The sequence below is a fragment of the Benincasa hispida genome, chromosome 7 (genome assembly GCF_027475165.1).
Source record: "Benincasa hispida cultivar pf3 chromosome 7, pf3_genome.v1.1, whole genome shotgun sequence".
Taxonomy (NCBI): Eukaryota; Viridiplantae; Streptophyta; class Magnoliopsida; order Cucurbitales; family Cucurbitaceae; genus Benincasa; species Benincasa hispida.
Genome location: NC_143484.1, coordinates 19,768,080 through 19,789,191, shown reverse-complemented (window position 1 = coordinate 19,789,191; position 21,112 = coordinate 19,768,080). Strand labels below are relative to the sequence as shown.

The following is a 21,112-nucleotide window of genomic DNA, read 5'->3' as shown; positions in this document are numbered from 1 at the left end:
TATTTGACCATTAAATTTTCAAATGTTATACATTTGATTTTAATTAAATTTTAAATTTTGTTTCAGTTTAGTCCTTAAATTTCAAAATGTTATAATTTTTTTAATAGTTAACGGAATTTTCATTGTTATGATGTGATATTTTCGGTTTAATGATTTTTTGGTATTCATAGGATTCTTTCATCATTAATGAGTTTTTAGTGTCCATGAAGTAATTTCATCTCTTGATCATTATTACTTAATAATTATTGAAAATCATTTTGCTGTTTTCCTAATTTTAAAACATTTTTGTTATTTTTCAAAATAAATATTTAAAATTTGTATTCCTCTAACATAAGCTATTCTTCCCTTGTGAATTAGGCTTTATATTATCTGTTTCAAAGTTCATGAAGTCCAAATAGATAATTCTGTCAAAATACAAAAAAAAAAAAAAGAAGAAAATTTGATTTGATTCAAGTATGGTAAACCAAATGAGGCATTATCTTGAAGTAGTGAGTCGCGGATCAAGAACAAAACAAACAAGTTTTTTTTTTTTTTGTCTTTTTTTAGGAATCAACGACAAAAAAGACTGAATTTGAGATTTATTGAAAGTACAAAGTAATAAATTTAGAAAATTAAAAGTACAAGCATTAAAATGAAATTAAACAAAAAAAAATATAGGCACCAAATTAATAGTATCTTAATAATATATAAAAAATAGAACAAAAAATTTTAAAAACAATAAACCATTTCTTCCACATTATATATAGTTTTAAGGATCACCTTCTTTATATAAGATTGTGAATATTGTTTGATAGTAATCCATTGTGGTTTTCTAAATAACTTTAAAAGAAGAACAAGAAATTCAAAAATTTATTAAAATAATGCCAAATTTAAGCATATCATTGCATTGAAAAAGTTCAAAAAATAAATTCTTAAAAGGAACAAAAGGTAATGAAAAAGAGAATACCTGAATTAAATAATGATTTTGAAGAAAAGAAAGAACTGAGAAAGCTGAAAAGTTGAGAACTTTGGCTGAAGGACATGACCAAATTGAACCAAACAATGGAGCGTATATAAACATAAGAATAACTAATTTATTTAATTATTTTAAATTAATTAATTGAGATTAACTTTTATTAATTAATTTACAATAGTATAATGCAAGAAATTTTAAGTAACATTAACATTGATGACATACTAATAAAACTAATTTATTTAATTATTTTAAATTAATTAATTGACGTTAACTCTAATGAACAAAAATTAATACTAGTCAAATGAAGAATAGAAGTGTAGATCATAAAAAATTTAAGGATCAAAAGGAAAGAAAAACATAATATACTTAAGTGGCATTTGGGCAATTTCTATCACTGATAGACATTGATAGACTTTTTATCAGCATCTATCGGCTTCTATTAAAGAAGATTAAAATTTTATTATTTTGTGTAAATAATTTTTCTTATTTTTCTATTTTTGAAAATCTCAATGATATTTAACTAAATCCATTAGATGTATTTCACCTATAACATCATGATATTTAATCTTTTAAAAAAATCATGACATTTAATTTTAAAAGTTTTTTAAAAGTAATAATTGGTTGTAAAGAATACAACGGATCATCAAACTATACCGACTTGAGCAAAACATAACTAATTATTTTATTGGAATATATTATTTTCTTCTATTTTTTATCATTTGTTAAAAGATTATGGATACTCAAATTTTGAGATCTTAACCTGATAAGTTCTCAATTCATTATTGGGTTGAAGTTCTTCATATACACATAAAAATTTGACACACTTCGTTTTTTTTTTTTGTTTTTAAGTTTAAGTTGATTAGAGTCTAACCAACGATTCTGTTTTTTTTTTTTTTTTTTTTTAAAAAAAAAATTAAGCATATTTTCTCCCCAATTTTTACTACAATTTACATATTTCTTAAGTACAATGATTGAATTTTTAACCAAATTCCTACCAGAAAAACAAATTTTTAAAAGCTACTTTCTTAGGCCTCTTTTGGTAACTATTTTGTTTTTAGTTTTTGTTTTTGAAAATTAAGTCTAGGGGCACTACATATATTGGTAATATATCAATTGTATCAAATGTATCAAGTATATTACATGGGTTGAACTTCTTTTTACTATTTTTGTAAAAGTAATAAGTTTGGGCTGTGTCCTTAATTTTTTAAACTTATTTTTGTCAAATCTGTCTGGAGCTCTAATAATTATGTACTAATTATCCACTACATAATTAATATAAAAAGAATAGGTTAGATAAAGCAATGGCGGTCAAATTTGCCAAATATAATTATAGACATTAATTATAATTAAAAATTTTGGATATCCAGACACTAATTATAGACATTGGCATATAAGATTTCGTTTTCAAATATTAATTTATACTCAAGGTTGTATCAATTTAAATGGTAAGCTTTTATATGTATATAAACTTACCCCCTCCTCCAAATTTTGATCGATCAATGTTGTATGAAATTTATAATTGAACCAATTAAACGCCTAAATTTTCATAAGTCACTCAATTTAGATTCTTAATTACTATTACATTTGAAAATCATTCATGCATTAATTCTCAAACACAACATAAATTTCTTCAAAAGTCGGTTAAAGGAAGTTTACGGGTTTATTTGATACAACAAATGTTACGAAATCGACAATTAAAGAACACAAAAAGGAACGTGGAGATAGAGAGGATCGACACACAGATATACATGGTTCACTAACAGTGTGTTAGCTACGTCCGCGGGCAGAGGAAGAACAATATTATTTGAGAGAATGTTTTCAGAAATTATATCAAAACGGCGCCTTTAGGGTTAGCGAGACCCCCGTACTTAGTTGTTCGAAACACCAACAAACAGATTCAAGGCATTTCAACAACAAATGTATTTCACATGAAGTTTTTCTAAAGAAAATGTAATGGAGGGTGTAAATTGATATAGTTACAAATGTTCATGATTAAAATTGATAAATTTATTAGTTTGTGGTTTAAATTGAGAAAACCTCTAACGTCTAGGGATATAAATTGATATTTTTTCTAAACTTTGGTACGCTTCCATTCAATTTATAGCCCTCCCCAAAACCCTTTAGTGAATATTCAAACAATTATTACTATTTATAAGATATATGTCACGAATTAATAATATAATCAATCTATAGAGAAAAAAAAATCTTGATATATAGAGAAGGAGGTGTTCTTTTTTTCTTTTTTCCCCTTTTTTTTGTCTAGTTTTGATTTAGTCCCTATGTTGTAAGATGTTATACTTTTAGTTAGTAAGTTTCAAAATGTTTGATTAATTTTTAGGTTTCAAAATGTTACAATTTTACTCTCTGAGCCATTTTGAATTACATATATTGTTTCATGACATGGATGTTAATTATTTGAAATTTAAATGTTTGGGTTTTAAATATTTGAGATAATTAATACTTGTGTTAGGATAAATAGGATAATCAATGTCTGAAAGTTATATGACTAGCTTGTAGTTATGATAGCTAATTCGTGCATATAATGTCTTTATTGAATGTTTGAGTTGTAATATCCTGTGGATGTCTTGCATCGTTATTATCTGAAACTCTCCTCTAAAAAATATTATTTTCCTTATTTGTTGCAGATTTCAAACAATAGCTTTCTCTTTTGGTCCCCATGAAAATTCTCTACCTTATAGACTTATTTCCTTTTTTTCTCATATATATTCTCTACCTTATAGACTTATTTCCTTTTTTTCTCATATATATTTGTAATATTTGTGTCTTTTAGAGTTAGAAGTAAGTTCTTGAGAATCACGATGGTTGAATTCTATGAAATAAGTAATTTATTAAAATAAATTAACTCATATTAGTGAAGTCCTTTTCATCAGGTACACTGCTTACCAGATAGAGGTGTGGTTACACTAAAATGAATTACCAATTTTTATGTATTTACTTTTTATGTCATTTTTTACAATTTGATTTTAGGTCTCATATATTGTTTGTAACATTGCGACTAACTTGCGAAGTCATTCATTAGATTCATCTAAATTTCAATTTTTATTGGGTTATCTTAAAGTTTCAAGATTTACATTTTTATTCCTATTTTTAATTAAATATTAAATTTTATATTTAATATTAATATGATTAATTAATTTTTTAAAAAATTAAAATTAACTATAACTAAATTAGTTTTCATCAAGTTTTTATCATAATTAAAATTAAGTACAAATTTTACATCATATTTACTACAAATTAATTAACTGATATTTAACATCAAAGATAAACATTGTTAAGTATTGAAATATAGAATCGAATAAAAACTAGATTCAAAACTTTTTTAAAATCTAAAGGCTAAGTGAAAATTAAAATGGATGTTTAAGAGGTAAAATGTAAATCAACAAAAGTTAATTTTCAGTTTTTTTTTCTTTTGAAATTTCATTGGGCATTATTACTTTGACTTTACATAAAACCTTTAAAGATTACATTTACTATAATTTATGAAGATAAATTATTAAACTGTGGTAGTAATTTAAAGAGAAAAGTTAAAACATATTATATTTGTGGTCCCTAATCTTAGTAATTTGATTTATTTTTTTACTTGATCAACAAAGTTAGTGATGTTAGCATAAATTCTTAATATCTATATTGAATAGATAAATCTTATGATTATTCATGCCAAATTGTTAAGAATAATATACCGGATTTCATTGCAAAATTGATGATAGCTTCAAGATGATGATGGATGCCTATGGTCTTCCTCAACCAAAACTCTGAATGCTTTTAGTGGGATCTCTCTCTAGATGAGATTCAGGAAAGACTTAATGCTTATTGTTTTGGTATATTAGGAACCATAGCCCTATGGTCTCTTTATATACTAGTTCAATTAGGGTTTCCATGAAACCCTAATTAACTAGGAAGAAACCTTCTACCCATTAAGTCCATACTCAATTAGGAATCTAAGGCCTTAATTAATTAGATCACATAATAGGGCCCAATCTAATAAAAAAACCCAATGCGATAAATTTTTTTATTTTTTTAGAATAGGTGATATTATTATAAAACAACAAAGGGGATCCCACAACTCGGAATCAAGGCATCAAAACAACAAAGCACAAGCAAAGACAGGGCAACAAAACTAAAACAAAGCCAATAGGATAAGAACCCAAGGTGAAAGACAGAGAAAAGAACCCAAAACCCCACAAACTAGGGGAAATAGCACGAGCACGAACCGTAGAGACCATAAGGTGAACCAGAGCAGACACCGACCTTGGTCGATCTCCATGCAGCCACCGATTACGCTCCTGCCAGATGTAGTATATGGAAGCACACCAGAAAACACGGAACAACTTACTACGCCGCCCTTTACCCGGCCCCACTCGGCACAACCAACTAAACTCTACATCCCAACCAGCCACTCGATGCATCAAACCCAACTGACGCAATACACTAGACTACACCTCTCTCCCAAAACCACACTAAAAAAATAAATGATCCCGCGACTCCACACCTCCCCCACATAGAAGACACCCCCCTCTGACAATACACCCCAACTCCTCAACCAATCCCGCGTACCTAACCTGTCCCTCACTACTAACCACGCACAAAGGGAGTGATGCGGATACCACCCCCCGCCCACAAAATACCAACCCACGACACCCTAGGGCGACGAGGATGTATACTCTCCCAAGCACTAGAAATAGAAAACCAACCACTAGCATCTGACACCCAAACCCAATAATCCTCTCCCCTCACCCTAGGCCCCACTGCCTGGATAAAACCCCAGATCTCAAGAAGCTCCCAAGACACTTAGGCCACCTCCAACCTCCCTCACCATCCAAGAACTCCAACAACCGCGCTTCCAAACTACTCCTTGTATCATAAACCACCGTAGACCCATATGATTCTAAAATTGCGCCGCCCGGCAGCCAAGGATCCCACCAAACAAAACAAGATCGTCCATCGCCAATCATCAAGCGAACCAGATGTTTGAATTTATCTCTACTTCGCAAGATAGCCCTCAAGCACCAAGACCTCCCAACCTCACTCCGAACAACCCATAACGACCATCCACGCAAAACATATGCCTCCACCCACGCCACCTAAAGTGACCCCGACTTAATTATGATAAGCCAAAGCAGCTTCATAATAGTAGCCTGATTCCAAGAGGCCATATGCTTCACACCCAACTCCCCTCTCCTAATGGCAAGCACATCTCATCCCACGCCACCCGTGTACCACCCCAACTCACCACACTACCCTTCCATAAATAACTACGTAATAGACGATCAACCTCATAAGTTACACACGCAAGCAACACGAAGATGCTACACCAAAAAACCTGAAAGGACTGTAAAATAGACCTAACAAGCTGCAATCTCCCAGCAAAGGAGAGGAACCTCACTATCCAACTTCTAATACGAGTTGTAATCCTCTGTATCAAAGGCGCACAATCCACAGCCCTCAACCGATTCACCAATAAAGGTAAACCCAGATACCTAACAGGAAACGAACCAAGAGAGACACCATATATACAACTAGTTCCTTCACCTCCCCCGACTACACACCTGCAACAAACATGGAACTCTTCCCAACATTTGCAACTAACCCAGACAGCTCTATAAACTCTGTCAATACCTACCTCACAAACACCAAAGAATCTCTCTCAACTGCATAGAAAATCATTAAATCGTCTGCAAAAACCAAATGAGTTAGGCCCAAACGCTCACACCGATCATGGAACCTAAATCACACAGAAGATTTATTCAACAACCTAGACAAGACTTCCATCACCATCACAAACAAAAAAGGAGACAGCGGGTCCCCCTGCCTCAACCCCTTCCTACCAGGAAAAAATCTTTCAAGGGAACCATTAATCATCACAGAGAACTTAGGTGAAGTAACACAAGCCCTCACCCAACTAACAAACTGAAGGGGCGTACCTATAGCCAATAACACACCAAACAGAAAATCCCAATTCTCCAAATCGTAAGCCTTCTGAAGGTCTACCTTTAGCACACAACGCGGCTTCCCTCTGCCCTCCTTGTAGTTCCCCACAAGCTCCTAACACAATAAAATGTTATCGAAAATTCACCTACCCGGAACAAACGCAGACTGATTACCACTGATGAAATCAGGCAACCACAACCGCAATCTCTCAGCTAATATCCTCAAGATATACTTATACATAACATTGCAATATGAAATAAGACGAAACTCCTCCATACGTTTAGCTCCCCACTTCTTAGGGATGAGAGTAATAGCAGTAGAATTAACTCCACCAGGGAGGCAACATGTCTCAAAGAAATTCAACACAGCGTCACAAAAATCATCTCCAACCACACTCCAAGCAGCTCTATAGAAATCCACTGAAAACCCATCAGGCCCAGGAGCCTTCCTGGACTTCATTGAAAATAAAGCCTTCTAAATATCCTCCCGACTCATTGGACGACCAAGGGCTTCCACCCCCTCCTCGGGCCAGCTAAACTGCACAATATCCCCAATTTGGGCAGTAAGATCCCTATACCTCACATGTTGAGCTTCTACCCAACCCCGAAAGAAATCTATCGCCACCCCTGCCACTCTGTCATGCACCGTCCGGCGAGTTGTGAAACCTCGATTTCCATTTTTCTTACTTAAGCATGTGGAAATTAACTAAGTGAAAGTTAAATCCTATGTTGAAGAGAAGGAAATTTCTGAGTTTTGAATAGATATTCCTTAAATAGTTTTGAGTTAAGCTTAAATTGATGAAAAATTGACTAAGTGTTGGACTAGGCATTGCTATGCATTGGCCATAAGATCTTGAAAAGATTATTTGGGCCAAGGGAGAAGTTGAAGTGGGAGTGACGCATGCCTTGGAGGGTAGACCAACGTATTAGGCTGGATGGATGCGTTGGATCGTTGGATGTTGGATGCATTGGATGCATTGGATGCGTTGGATGATGGATGCGTTAAATGCGTTGGATGCATTGGATGCGTTGGATGTTGGATGTGTTGGATACGTTGGATGGTGGACGCATTGGATGCGTTGGATGCATTGGATGCATTGGATGATGGATGCATTGGATGTGTTGGTGAAGGAAGGAAAATGGAAGTGATGCATTGGAAGGTTGGATGGGACAAGGGTAGGCGAGGACACGGGAAAGGCATGCGACATGCGTCGAGCGCTCATGCACAGTACACAGTCCATGCATCGAGCGGACGAGCAAGCCCTGCCGAGCGATGCGTCGATGCCAAGCTGCCAGCAAAGTGCCCCTGCCCATGCGTCGAATGGCCATGCCAAGCGCACAGCCCATGCATCAAAGCACCCTATCGAGCGGTCGTGCATCGAACACCTCTGCAATGCGTCGAACGCCTTGCCATGCGCCCATGTGGCCGAGCAAACCAATGAGTCGAGCGACCAACGCCTATGCAGCACGCCCATGCGTCGGTGGCCAGTGCCTATGCCAAGCGCCATGCGCCCATGTCGGGCTAGTCGTGCTGTGATACCTAGTGAGCCATGCATCGAGAATGAGTGGCCACCCTATGCATTGGTGATGGTTGGCTCTTGCGATGGCTAAGTTGGGTTGCTAGGCATTGAGTATGGACTATGCATTGAACATCCAAGAGTTGGACGCATATAAAGGATGAGATCACCTAGAAAACATTATCAAACCATGTGTCTTCTTGGGAGGAAGCCTTAAGCCTTAAGAATTTGAGGTGGTTGCATCAGATTGGAAGCTCATGCATTGGCTACATAGGAGAAGGACACTTAGATTGCGTTGATCAAAGAATTGCGTTGTTGGTATGAGGAGTAAACACTTGGACATGCAGCCAAGTAGGAGGTGTCGACTTTGGAGAAGGTTTGGATGCCTATAAATAGGGCCAAAAGACTTCATTTGTAGATCACAATTCAAAAATACATTAAAATGAGTGTGAGAGTTGAGCAAACCTTGCGTTGAGGCCAAAATCCATGCGTTGATCATAGAATTTCAAAGAGGACGCATTGGACACTAAAGCATGGAAAGCAACATCAATTTGAGACGAGAAGTTCTCCCAATTTACTCATGCGTTTAATGTGATTCCAAATCCATCTGAAAGCTAAAAGAGTATAGTTTTCATGGTGGGGCTTCAGGAGAAGAAGCTCTAAGGAATCGGGCTAGAAGCTGAGGAAAACACAGAAGGGTCAGGCTGTCGGGTAAGCTGGGCCAGTATTGATTTTCTGAAGATTCCAGCTAAACCACGAGAAGTTATGAGCTAAGATTTTATAGTAAGCTTCCTGAGATATCTTAGAACATGTTTTTAGAAGAAAGTATCTTAAAATAAGGTCTGTAACTATGAGAAATATAAGCTAATAATTGAATCTGGAATTTAGGGTTCGAAAGGGAACCAAGGAAACCTAAGGAATTTCAGAAAGGAAAGTTCCTAACCAACCAAGGTGAGTGGTTATTGTGTGTTATATTGTGATATAATTTCTATATATAGGTAAATATATAGAGGGGATAATGTTAAATTGTCATGATCAGGGATATATGTTTATCTGATTACTATGCTTGTGGAGATATTGTTTGTATGTTTGTTTTGGAAACTAAAATTGTACCCGGGATACATAGTTAGCATGCTTGAAAAGGGTACTTGGAGGGAAAATATAGTCGACTTCGATCGGCGGAAAATGATAGTCGGTGACGACCGGCGGGAAATATAGTCAAGTTACCTAAGCATAGCTAGCGGAAAAATAGTCGATGTGCACATTGGCAGGATAATAGGGTATAGGGAAAGTTTCCACAGGAATTGTTGTTGTCTTAGCATACATGTGAAAGTACTGGGGATTGATTGTTTTAACCAGCGGTCGAGCTGGGAATTGTCCAGCAGTTTGGCTGAAAAATAATATTGAACTTTTTGTAATGTTCTTGTTGACTATGCATTGCTTTCCCAAAAGAATATTTCTGTTGACAAAGTTATTTGTTTATCTAAAGGCACCACTCACTGGGCTTTATAGCTCATATTTTCCATGTTTTATTTTTTACCCCCCTCCCCCTCCCCCTAGGTAACGAAAGGTGAGGAGTTCCAGGGTGCTACTAAGGTCAAGGTCTGCCACGTGCCACAGTTACACTTCCGGAGGGTTTTACAATTATTGTTGTAAACTTTGTAGTTAAGTCTTAGAGTTGTATAAACTTTACATTGTTCTAAATAAAATGGACCTACTTAATCAGTTGTTTGTTGAATTTTTTCATTGGTATTAGAGTTATTTTCGTAAGAGTTATCAGGCAGTAAGTGTGAACTAAAGGGTTGATAACTGCTGCAGTCACACCCTTTCTCAGGCTCAGAGGGTAGTCTGGGGCGGGGTGTGACACGAGTCCCCCCAGCATCCACGACCGTAAACAAGCCACTGCAAATGCTACGAGAATGGACATAATGATGGAAAAAAGCTATGTTCATATCACCTAACTCCAGCCACCTGACTCTAGCCTTCTGCCGGAGTGACGCCTCCTCCAATCTCGCCACTGACCAGACACCTCAGTGGCCCGAGCTGCCTCTACACACACCGACTCTGAATCAGGATTCCTTTCTACCGCAGCCTGAGTAGTCTCTATAACTTGCCTACCCGCCCATACCTCATCAGCTAACATAGAGATACGCCTACCAAACGAAGCACGAAAAATTCGCTTCACTACCTTCAAATTATGCACAAAACTAACCATAGGAGACACATCCTCAGACCTTCTCCACACAGACCTAATAGTATCAAGAAAACCCTCTACCTCCACCCAATGAGAAAAATAACAAAACGTAGGGGGCGGCCTGCTCCTCGTCTCCCATGTAGTAACCAGAAGAGGGCTATGATAAGAAATCCCCCACTAACCAACTCTAACCTCCGAATACGGAAAAGCTACCTTCCATGCCTCATTGGACAAGCATCTATCCAAATGGCACAAAATACCATTCCCTTGAAGTTTACTAGTCCAGGTAAACCAGTTACCTGTCACACCCAACTCAACCAGATCTGCCTTCAATAACATTCCATCAAACTCCTTCATCTTCTTCAAGCTAGGGCAACAACCAAAAATCCTCCCAGCTACTACAAATAGCTTAATCCATATACATAGCCCGTACTTTAATTAAACATATTATTATTTAAATATGTCTAACAATATCCCACTTGGGCTATGTCTGTGTACTTGATATAATTAAATCACATAAACCTTAAGCGCGCATAAACAGGTTATTTCATTAATAGAATTCCCCTTTTGTTCAATTTGTTCCATCTCCTGTATTAGCACGAAATCAAGGCGGTTTTATCACTACCCTTGTAACTAAACCTTCCTTGATCACCAATTCCAATACATTCAATGACATAGATCAAGTATGGATGGATAACATGGAAACAACATTTAAAGTGATCTAGATCATGCCTGTTTCCAACTGGTCCAAATTCCTTAATGAGATCATTCTAAAAACCTTTATGCTAAATTGCATGCATGATAAATGAGTTCAGATAATAAAATATAAACCATCAACTTTGTTCTACATAGAAAATAAACAAAATAAGATCAAAGAACTTCCTCAATAACAAACTCTCATTAAACCATGGAATCAGAAAAGTGACAATACCCATGTGAACAACATGCTCATGGAAAACTTTAGGTGGCAAACCTTTAGTCAATGGATCTGTCACCATAGAGTTTGTTCCTATGTGTTCTATCGAAATTTGACCATTCTGAACTCTTTCTTTAACAACCAGAAACTTCACGTCTACATGCTTTGACTTCGTATTGCTTTTGTTGTTGTTGGAATAGATCACTGTCGACTTATTGTCACAAAATAATTTTAGTGGTCTTTCTATGCCAACCACTATCCGGAGCTTAGTGACAAAATTTCGCAACCATATTCCATGATTGGATGCCTCATAACATGCTATAAACTCCACAACCATGGTAGAAGAAGCCATAAGTGTTTTTTAACATTTTTCCAAGATACAGATCTTCCAACCAACATGAAAATATAGCTTGAAGTGGATCGCAAAGTGTCTTGACATCCAACATAATCAGAATCAGAATACCCAATGATCTCCAAAACTTTTGATCTCCGATAAGTGAGCATATAATCTTTTGTTCTTTGTAAATACCTCATAACTCATTTGGCTACTTTCCAATGATCCATCCTCGGGTTACTCAAATATTTGCCTAACACTCCAACTATGAAGGCAATATCTGGACGCGTACATACTTGAGCATACATTAGACTTCTATTGGTTGATGCATAGGGAACCATCTGCATCTCCTTAGTCTCGAGTGTGGTCTTGGGGCATTGACCTAAATAAAATTTATCACCTTTAGCGATCGGGATATCTCCCGATGCACAATCTTTCATGTCAAATCTACTCAAGATCTTTTCAATGTAGTTCTTTGTGACAATCTCAAAATACCTTGAGAACGATCTCACAGTATTTCAATTCCTAATACAAAAGAAGCATCACCATGATCCTTCATCTCAAAATTCGTTTTGAGAAATCTCTTAATGACATGCAATAAACCTACATCATTACTAGCTATAAGTATGTCAATGACATATAACACAACAAAGATTGATTTGTTCCCACTGAACTTATGATATACACAATCTTCCAGTATGTTCACCTCAAAACCAAATGAGGTTTTCACTTCATGGAATTTGTGATATAATTGACGAGAGGCTTGCTTGAGGCCATAGATGGATTTCTTTAATTTGCACACCATAGACTTTGAATTACCAGACACAAAGTTTTCTGGTTGCTCCATATAAATTGTCTCATCAATGTTCCCATTGAGAATTACAGTTTTTACATCCATCTGGTGTAGCTCTAAATCAAAGTAAGCTACAAGTGCCATGATTACCCTAAAAGAGCCTTTTGATGAAACTAGAGAGAAAGTCTCTTTGTAATCAATGCATTCTTTTTAAGTAAAACCCATTGCAACAAGACAGGCCTTATATATTTCGATATTGCTATATGAATCTCTTTTGGTTTTAAATATTCATTTACATGGCAGTTCGACAAGTTCCCAAACGTCATTATCTTTCATGGATTTTATTTCCTCTTCAATAGCACTTATCCAGTTTGAGAGTTAGAACTTTGTAAAGCTTGTTGGAAGTTGATTGGATCATCTTCCATTATGCCCACATCATCCTAATGTTCTTGAAGAAACACAATATAATCATCTTGAATTGCACTTCTTCTCTCTCTAGTAGATCATCTTAGTGGCACTTCTTGAGGTTGTTGAGTTTGAACTTCAGGTTCAACAACGGGAACTTCAATGTTGTCTTGTTCTATAATTGGTTCAATAATGAAGTCAGGGATTGGGGCCTGAACATCATTTATAATTACATGAGGAAAAGAAATCAATTCCTCTTCAAATACAACTTTCCTTATGTTATCTTCCCCCCAAACTCAACATCTTCAAGGAATCTAGCATTCATGTCTCAAACACCGATCTAAGTGGGATCATAAAACTTGAAACCCCGAGAGGGCTCAAAATACCCAATAAAATAGCAGCTAATAGTTCTTGAGTCCAATTTTCTTCCATTAGGCCTACGAGGCCTAGCCTCAGCTGGACAACCCCAAATGTGAAGATGCCTAATACTAGGCTTCTTTCCTGTCCACAGCTCATAAGAAGTTTTGGCTACTACTTTACTAGGTACCCTATTAAGGATATATACTGTAGTCTTTAGTGCCTCACCTCAGAAGGATTCTAGTAGAGAATAATGAAAAATCATAATTCTTACCATATCCTTAAGTGTTCTATTTTGTCTTTCCACTACACCATTCATGTTGGGTTTGCCCGACATAGTGTATTGCGGGATGATTCCACATTCCTCTAGGTATTTGGAAAATGGCCCTGGATGTTGTTCACCTGATCCATCATATCTACTGTAATATTCACCACCACGATCAGATTTGGCAGCCTTAATTTTCTTTCCAAGTTGAAGTTCAACTTCAGTTTTGGAAGACTTAAAAATGTCCAAGGATTGAGACTTCTCATGAATTAAATATAGGTACTCATATTTTAAATAGTCGTCTATGAACGTAATAAAATATTGTTGTCCATTCCAAGAGGTCGTAGGGAATGGACCAAAAATGTTTGTATGTATTAGTTCTAAGATGTCTAAGCATCTGTTGGCACCTAATTTTCTTATGCTTGTCTGTTTAATACATTCCACAAAAATGTTGAAGTTACATAAATCAAGGGAATCAAGAAATCCATCTGACTCAAGTCTTTGAATTTTCTGTTTAGAGATGTGACGTAAACGCTTGTGCCATAACATAGCGGAATTCTTATTTAATTTACGCTTTGTACCACATGAATTAGATAACAAGATCTTATTAAATGAAGCAAAAGAAACAAGCATATATAGACTATCAATTAAAGAACTGGTATCAATAAGCTTAGAATCTTGAAAAAACCAAAGTAATATACTTATGTGAGTAGTAGCACCAGAATCTACCCACCAAATATCTGTAGGTAAAGAAGCTAAATAAACTTCGGAATAAACCAAAGTAAAAAGTTTATCCTTCTTTACACGCCACTTGGTGTACTTGGGACAATCTTTCTTGAAATGATCTTTCCTTTTGCAGAAAAAACAAGGATTTTCAGTAGTTTGTTTCTTGTTTTTATTCAACTCAAATGTCCCTTCTGCAGCATCCATAATTTTCCTTTTCTTCTTATCACGAGAGTCTGTTGCCAAATGAGCACTTTCTGTCCTTCTCTCTTAATCCTATCTTCTTATTGCACACATTGTGAGATAAGCTCATTAATACTCCATTTATCCTTCTAAGTATTATAGCTATTCTTAAACCGAGTGAATTATGCAGAAAGAGAGATAAGTACCAGATGCACGAGTAAATTTTCATTTATCTCGATATCAAGTGTCTTTAATTTACCTGCGAGTTCAGAAATTTCCATAATGTACTCCCTCATGTTTCCATTGCTCTTATACCTCATAGAAGTTAAAGAAGTCAAAAGACTACTTGCTTTTCCTTCCTCATTTTTAGGAAAATATTTCTCAATTTTAGCAAGGAACTTATTTACATTTTCACTTTTCGTGATAGAACGCCGAAAAGACTCCGTAATGGAGTGCCCAATGATCATCAGAAACATGCGATTTGAACATTCCCATTTCTCTATATTAGCCATATTTGGTTGTTCCTCAGTAGAAGTAGGTTTATCGGTCCTTTAATGAAAGGTCCAAATCCACACACCCGAGAAGTATCTCTAAGCTTTCCTTCCAAATCTTGAAGTTCGATTCATTCAACTTAGGGATTCAACTCAAATTTCTAGATATTTGAGTAAGACCAACTGAAACAATAAACAACGAAACATATGCTCACAATTAAAATATAACAAAATAATTTCACATATGTAGTGGGTCCCTTTAACAAGATACCCAGCCTTTGGGCAAAACAAACATATGCTCACAATTAAAATATAACAAAATAATTTCAAATAATTTCACATGGTCACAATTAACAACATTGATGTCCAGCCTTTGGGCAAAAACACCAACTATAAATGGTACTCTCAACGTAGTAATCAAAGTACTAACAATTAACTCTGTAAAAAAATAGCCTTTCTTTGGAGGGACTATTTTTCACATGAGTAATTCTTATAATTGCCACATACTCATTATCACATACATACCCATAATTTTGCCAAATAATTATTCACCTTTGGGCCGATAATTATCTGCATAAATTCATGAATATGCACATCTTATATTTTAGAATTAAATTAATTTAGATAACAGAGGCTACTTTGGTAACATATTATTTTGGTCTATTCAATCGAAAATATAAGACGCAATAATATAATAATATTATTGTATAAAAATAACGGAGGAAGAACACCAAATAGCCTTTATCAATATTCACTTAATAATTGCATACACATAATATAATTAAAGCAGCATGAACATGTGAATATCGCTAAATATCATCAATCAAATTTAAATATAAATTCACCAAAATATCAATCAAATTTAAATTTAGTCCACAATATAATCAATAAATCTTGAATTCACAACATGATTAATCAAATATAAATTAAATCCACAACATGATTAATCAAATTTAACTTAAATTGACAATATTTTCACTCAAATTAAAACCAAATTTAGAAAATTATTAATTAAAAATCTTGATTTTAAATTCACTAAATTATAAATAATTAAAATCAAGAATCATCAGCAAGATCAAAGAAAAATCGCCGTTAAAATCAAATAGATTGTTTTATTCCCAATAGATATTAGATTGGAAAATTGGATCGATTCATTATTAACAAAATTGATTAATCATTTCTTTGGATTTGAATCTACCGAATTCATTGATCAAAAGAAAAAAAAAACTGTACAAGAAGACAAATTGCCTACCCAAGAACTTGCACAAATTGCGAAAAGCACTAAAAAAAATTGAAATAAAAACTATGTTCATGCCAATTTTTAATCACACTAAAATGCTAAAGAACACAAATCAGATTGCAAAAGAACACAAATCCGTATGAAAAAAATATGAACAGTTGGTAAAATTGTGTTCAACCCTTTTTTTCCTTTTCTTTTAAATAATCTTTAAATTCTTTAACCAAAAAATCAAAATCCCAATGGAAAACAAACCTAAACCAACAATCCAACATGAATTCATGCTTTGATACCACTTGTTAGCATAAATTCTTAATATCTATATTGAATAAATAAACCTTAGGATCATTCATGCTAAATTGTCAAGAATAACATACCGGATTCCATTGCAAAATTTATGATAGCTTCAAGATGATGATGGATGACTATGGTATTCCTCAACCAAAACTTCGAATGCCCTTAGTGGGATCTCTCTCTAGATGGGATTCAAGAAAGATTGAGTGCTTAAACCTCAATTAATTAGGAATAGGCTTCTACACATTAAGTCCATACTCAATTAGGAATCTAGGGCCTTAATTAATTAGATCACATAATAGGGTCCAATGTAATAAAATAACCCTAAATTATTAATCCACATACATAGCTCATACTTTAATTAAACATATTATTATTTAAATATGTCTAACAAGTGACAGTCCATACCTTGAAGTGGAAATAGTTTTAGAGGTAATTTAGGAAATAGTTTTGATTTCTAAATTATATTTGGATAATTAGTTGAGTATTATGAAACTTGAGTAGTTGATGAATTGGGAAATTTTGGACTTGTTGGGAACAATATATGTGATAAGTGTTTTGAGAGAAGTATAGATTGAAGGAATTTTTTTTATGTGAGTGTGAGAGTCTCTGAACCTAACTTAGATGGCCAAACAGAATACAAACAATTAGCAGAAATAAATTGAAAACAGTAAAGAACACCAAGATATATAGTGGTTCGACTAATTTGGTCTACATCCACTTTGAGAACCAACTTGAATTAATTTTATTAGAGCAATAAAGAAATTTATAAATTATAGATAATCAACGAATTTACCAATCTGTAATTCTAAGATCCACTGATACTGAGAGAGATCCGCACATTACGTCACCTCTGAAAACTGAGAACAACCCGCTGCAAAATAGCCCAAAACATTGTGCTACCCCCTCTGACCGGCGAACCAGGCGCAGACCCATGCGTCTCTCTCGCTGACAACCGCTGTTGGATGCAGCCTCCACTGCGAAACCAAACCGCCACACCAATGCTCGAACCGGCGCTAACGAAAACCCACGGGTGGATGATTGCCTTTCAATCGCTTACGCCGCAAATTGATCTGTTTCTACCATGCACATGCTGCGGCACCCGAACCGGCAAACCCAAGTTCCAGCCGGATCTTCAACTTCGGACTAGACAAGCGCGATGCTCCCGCTTACTTCAGGTGGCTCGTGGACTTCGAACGGTTGCAACTCTCTTCTACAAAAAACCCTCCGGCAGCTGCTTTTTTTCTTTTCAGTCGGCTGCCTTTAGCTTCAGCAAAAGCAAGACCACGATTTTCAGCCCTATTTTGGAGAAGAAAGGGATATTACAGAAATGCCACTGCTTATAAATTACAAGAATGCCATTGGACCTTTAATTTTTCCAAAAACCCAATAAAACCCACTTAATACCTTGTTATTTTCTACAGTGAGAATATCTTTTATATCCAACAGGTATGGGTTTAGAAGTAGCTTGTTGTCATCATCGTCATTGTTGCTGTTGATGATGCTTTATTTCAAAAAGTAAACTTAAATCCTTAAGCTTGTTGATCTTCTTTGATTATCAACCTTTTGAGTTTGATGACCCTCTTGGATGATTGACTTTTAAACTTGATGATTTTTTTGGAGGACCTGCCTTTGAACTTGTTAATCTTGTAAATCGTTTTGGATTGACGTTTGGCTTGTTGATAGACTTGGATCGACATTTATATGTTCCAAGGGTCAATGATGATCGAAACATTGTTAACTGTGTTATGTGTTGAAAATCGTTTCATGAATAAGTTATATATGTTATGGTATTGTTAAATGACTTTTGACTTGAAGGACTATGAACGTTTTAAATTTGTTACTGGTTTTTCATTGATGTTATTCAAAAAAGAAAGAGTACATTCATATTAAATTACCACTCATTACGCTTTATCTCATGTATTCAATATTTTAAGTTCCCTCCCTCCAGGTACTGATCAAGTTCTGTATTTAAGCTAAGTTGTCCACTACTACACGATAAGAGTCTCCTACTACATTATAGATCTACATGTTTTGAAGTCCAGTTGTAAATAGTTTGCATATCACGAACCATATGTATTTGGATTTCGAGAGCGTGGGACAAAAGTAATTGTCAAAGTCGTATGATTTGATCGCAGTATGAAACCGAATGTTTTTAGATCGAGACGCCTATTTCAGCCCATAAATGGACCGATTCAATTTGCAAACTTTTTGCTCTTGACATGGGGCATTGAATCCCTCGGGCTGCACCATGTAAATGGTCTTCTCAAGATTGTCATTCAGAAAAGCCATCTTGACGTCCATTTGCCAGATCTCATAACTATAATAAGTGGTAATGGACAGGAGGATGCGAATCAACTTTAATATGGCAACAGACGAGAAAGTCTCCTCATAGTCGACTCCCTCTACCTAGATATAACCCTTTGCCACAAGTTGAGCCTTTAAGGTTTGTACCTTCCCATCAGCACCTCGTTTCTACTTGTAGATCCATTTACAACCTATAGATCTTACCCCATCAGACTGATCTACAAGATCCCATACTGAATTAAAGTAGATCTACTCCATCTCGAGATCCATGGCTTTGACCCATTCATCCCAGTCAATATTCTTCATTTCCTTCTGATAAGACAACGCATCCTTAACGTCGCCATCGGCCACCATAGCCCGGATTTCCATGAAACCCAGATAGCAAACTGGCGGGTTCACAACCTTCCCACCACGTCGAGGTTCCCTCAATTCTTGAGGTGGAACTGACCTACTAGATGAACTATCATCAACAACTTTTGCTGATGAAGAAAACCCTTCAACAACTCTCGTTGAAGTTTTAGTAATTTCGTTGGAAAGCTCACATAACACGACTTTACTACGTGAACCGTGCTCCCTAATATGATCCACCTCTAGGAAAGTAGTGTTCGTGGAAACAAACACCCTATTTTCCGATAGATCATAAAAATAACTCCCTTATGTATCATTGGGGTAGCCTACAAAGAGGCATAACCTCGACCGTGGTTCCAACTTCTTGGAATTAGCCTCAAGCACATGTGCTGGGAAACCTCATATGCGGAAATGATGTAAACTAGCTTTACACTCGTTCCACAATTCCAGAGGTGTTCTCGCAACACTTTTGGAAGGAACACAGTTGAATATGTATACCGCAATCTCCACTATGAAACCCGAACGAGTGCGGTAAGGAAATGTAACTCATTTCGAATGAACCACGTCCAACAAGGTTATGTTTGTCCTCTCCTCTACACCATTCTGCTGAGGTGTACCTGGTGCTGAGAGTTGGAAAACGATTCCATGTTCTATCAAATAGTCCTGGAACACCGAATTCAAAAACTCTCCACCTCGATCTGATCGAAGTGTTCTAATCCATCTATCTAATGCATTGTCAACTTTAGCCTTTAACTCTTTGAACTTACAAATGATTCAGACTTCCGTTGCATCAGATAAACATACTCATACCTAGAGTAATCATCAGTAAAACTGATAAAATACTCATAGCCTCCTCGGGCTCGCACATTCATAGGACCACAAAGATCAGAATGTACTATCTCAAGAGGCTCTTTATCTCGATAACCTTTTTCAATAAAAGATCTTTTAGTCATCATACCCTCAAGGCAAGATTTGCACACCGGTAAAGAATTTTCTTCTAACTCACTTAGAAGGGCATTCTTCATCAATCTCTCAATCCTATTGAGATTGATGTACCCTAATCAAAGGTGCCAAAGTTGGACATTTTCTTTTGGAGAAATTCGTTGACGTTTAGATTGAGGTACGACATATTTAAATATTTCTATGTTATGGAGGGAACGTAAGGCTAACGATCTTAGCATATACAAGTTGTTTTCCAGTTTAGTTGTCCAAATCTCAACTCCATTTTTATGAATAAACACTTTATCCACATTAAACGAAATAGTGTATTTATATTATAACAGACATTTTACAGAAATTAAGTTTCTTTTTAACTCAGGAACTACAAAAACATCTTTCAAAATAAGAAATCTATTCTATAAGTATAACTTGACTCCTCCCACTACCACAGCTAAGACGACGTGTCCGGTGCCTACTCGCATCGTCATCTCACTAGCCTACAGCTGTTGCTAGGATCTAATCCCTTAAAAAGAAGAACAAACATGATTAGTAGCGCCAGAATCAATTATCCAGGCTGAATCATCATTCTCCACTAAGCAAGTTTGTAGCATAAGTAAATCATATTTACCTTTGTCTGCCTTGGCCTTAGTCTTGGTTGTCTACCTTTCCTTCAGCCAATGAGGACAATTCCTCTTCCAGTATCTATCCTGGTTGCAGTTGAAACATTTTCCTTTTTCAACGGGCAGTAGACACCTCCTCGGGGCGACAGGTGGCGGGTTAACAGGCGCTTTCCCTTTCCCCTTACCACCCTTCTTCTTCCCCTTTCCCGAGTTAGAAGTAGAAGATGCAAGGCCGAATCTCGATGGAATGTCCTAGAAGATGAGGCAACATTTGCCTCACCTCTTT

At 35.7% G+C, this 21,112-nt stretch overlaps 1 protein-coding gene across 1 annotated transcript; it reads right to left on the bottom strand.

Annotated features, from left to right (window-relative positions):
• Positions 1-10,377: 10,377 nt before the first annotated feature.
• Positions 10,378-15,102, bottom strand: LOC150035002 (uncharacterized). The gene is made up of 3 exons (XM_090315201.1): positions 14,850-15,102; positions 10,807-10,913; positions 10,378-10,608 (listed from the first exon to the last, which is right to left on the bottom strand). The coding sequence occupies exons 1-3, from the start codon at positions 15,100-15,102 to the stop codon at positions 10,378-10,380; spliced, it is 591 nt and encodes a 196-aa protein (XP_090171327.1).
• Between the last annotated feature and the right edge of the window lie 6,010 nt (positions 15,103-21,112).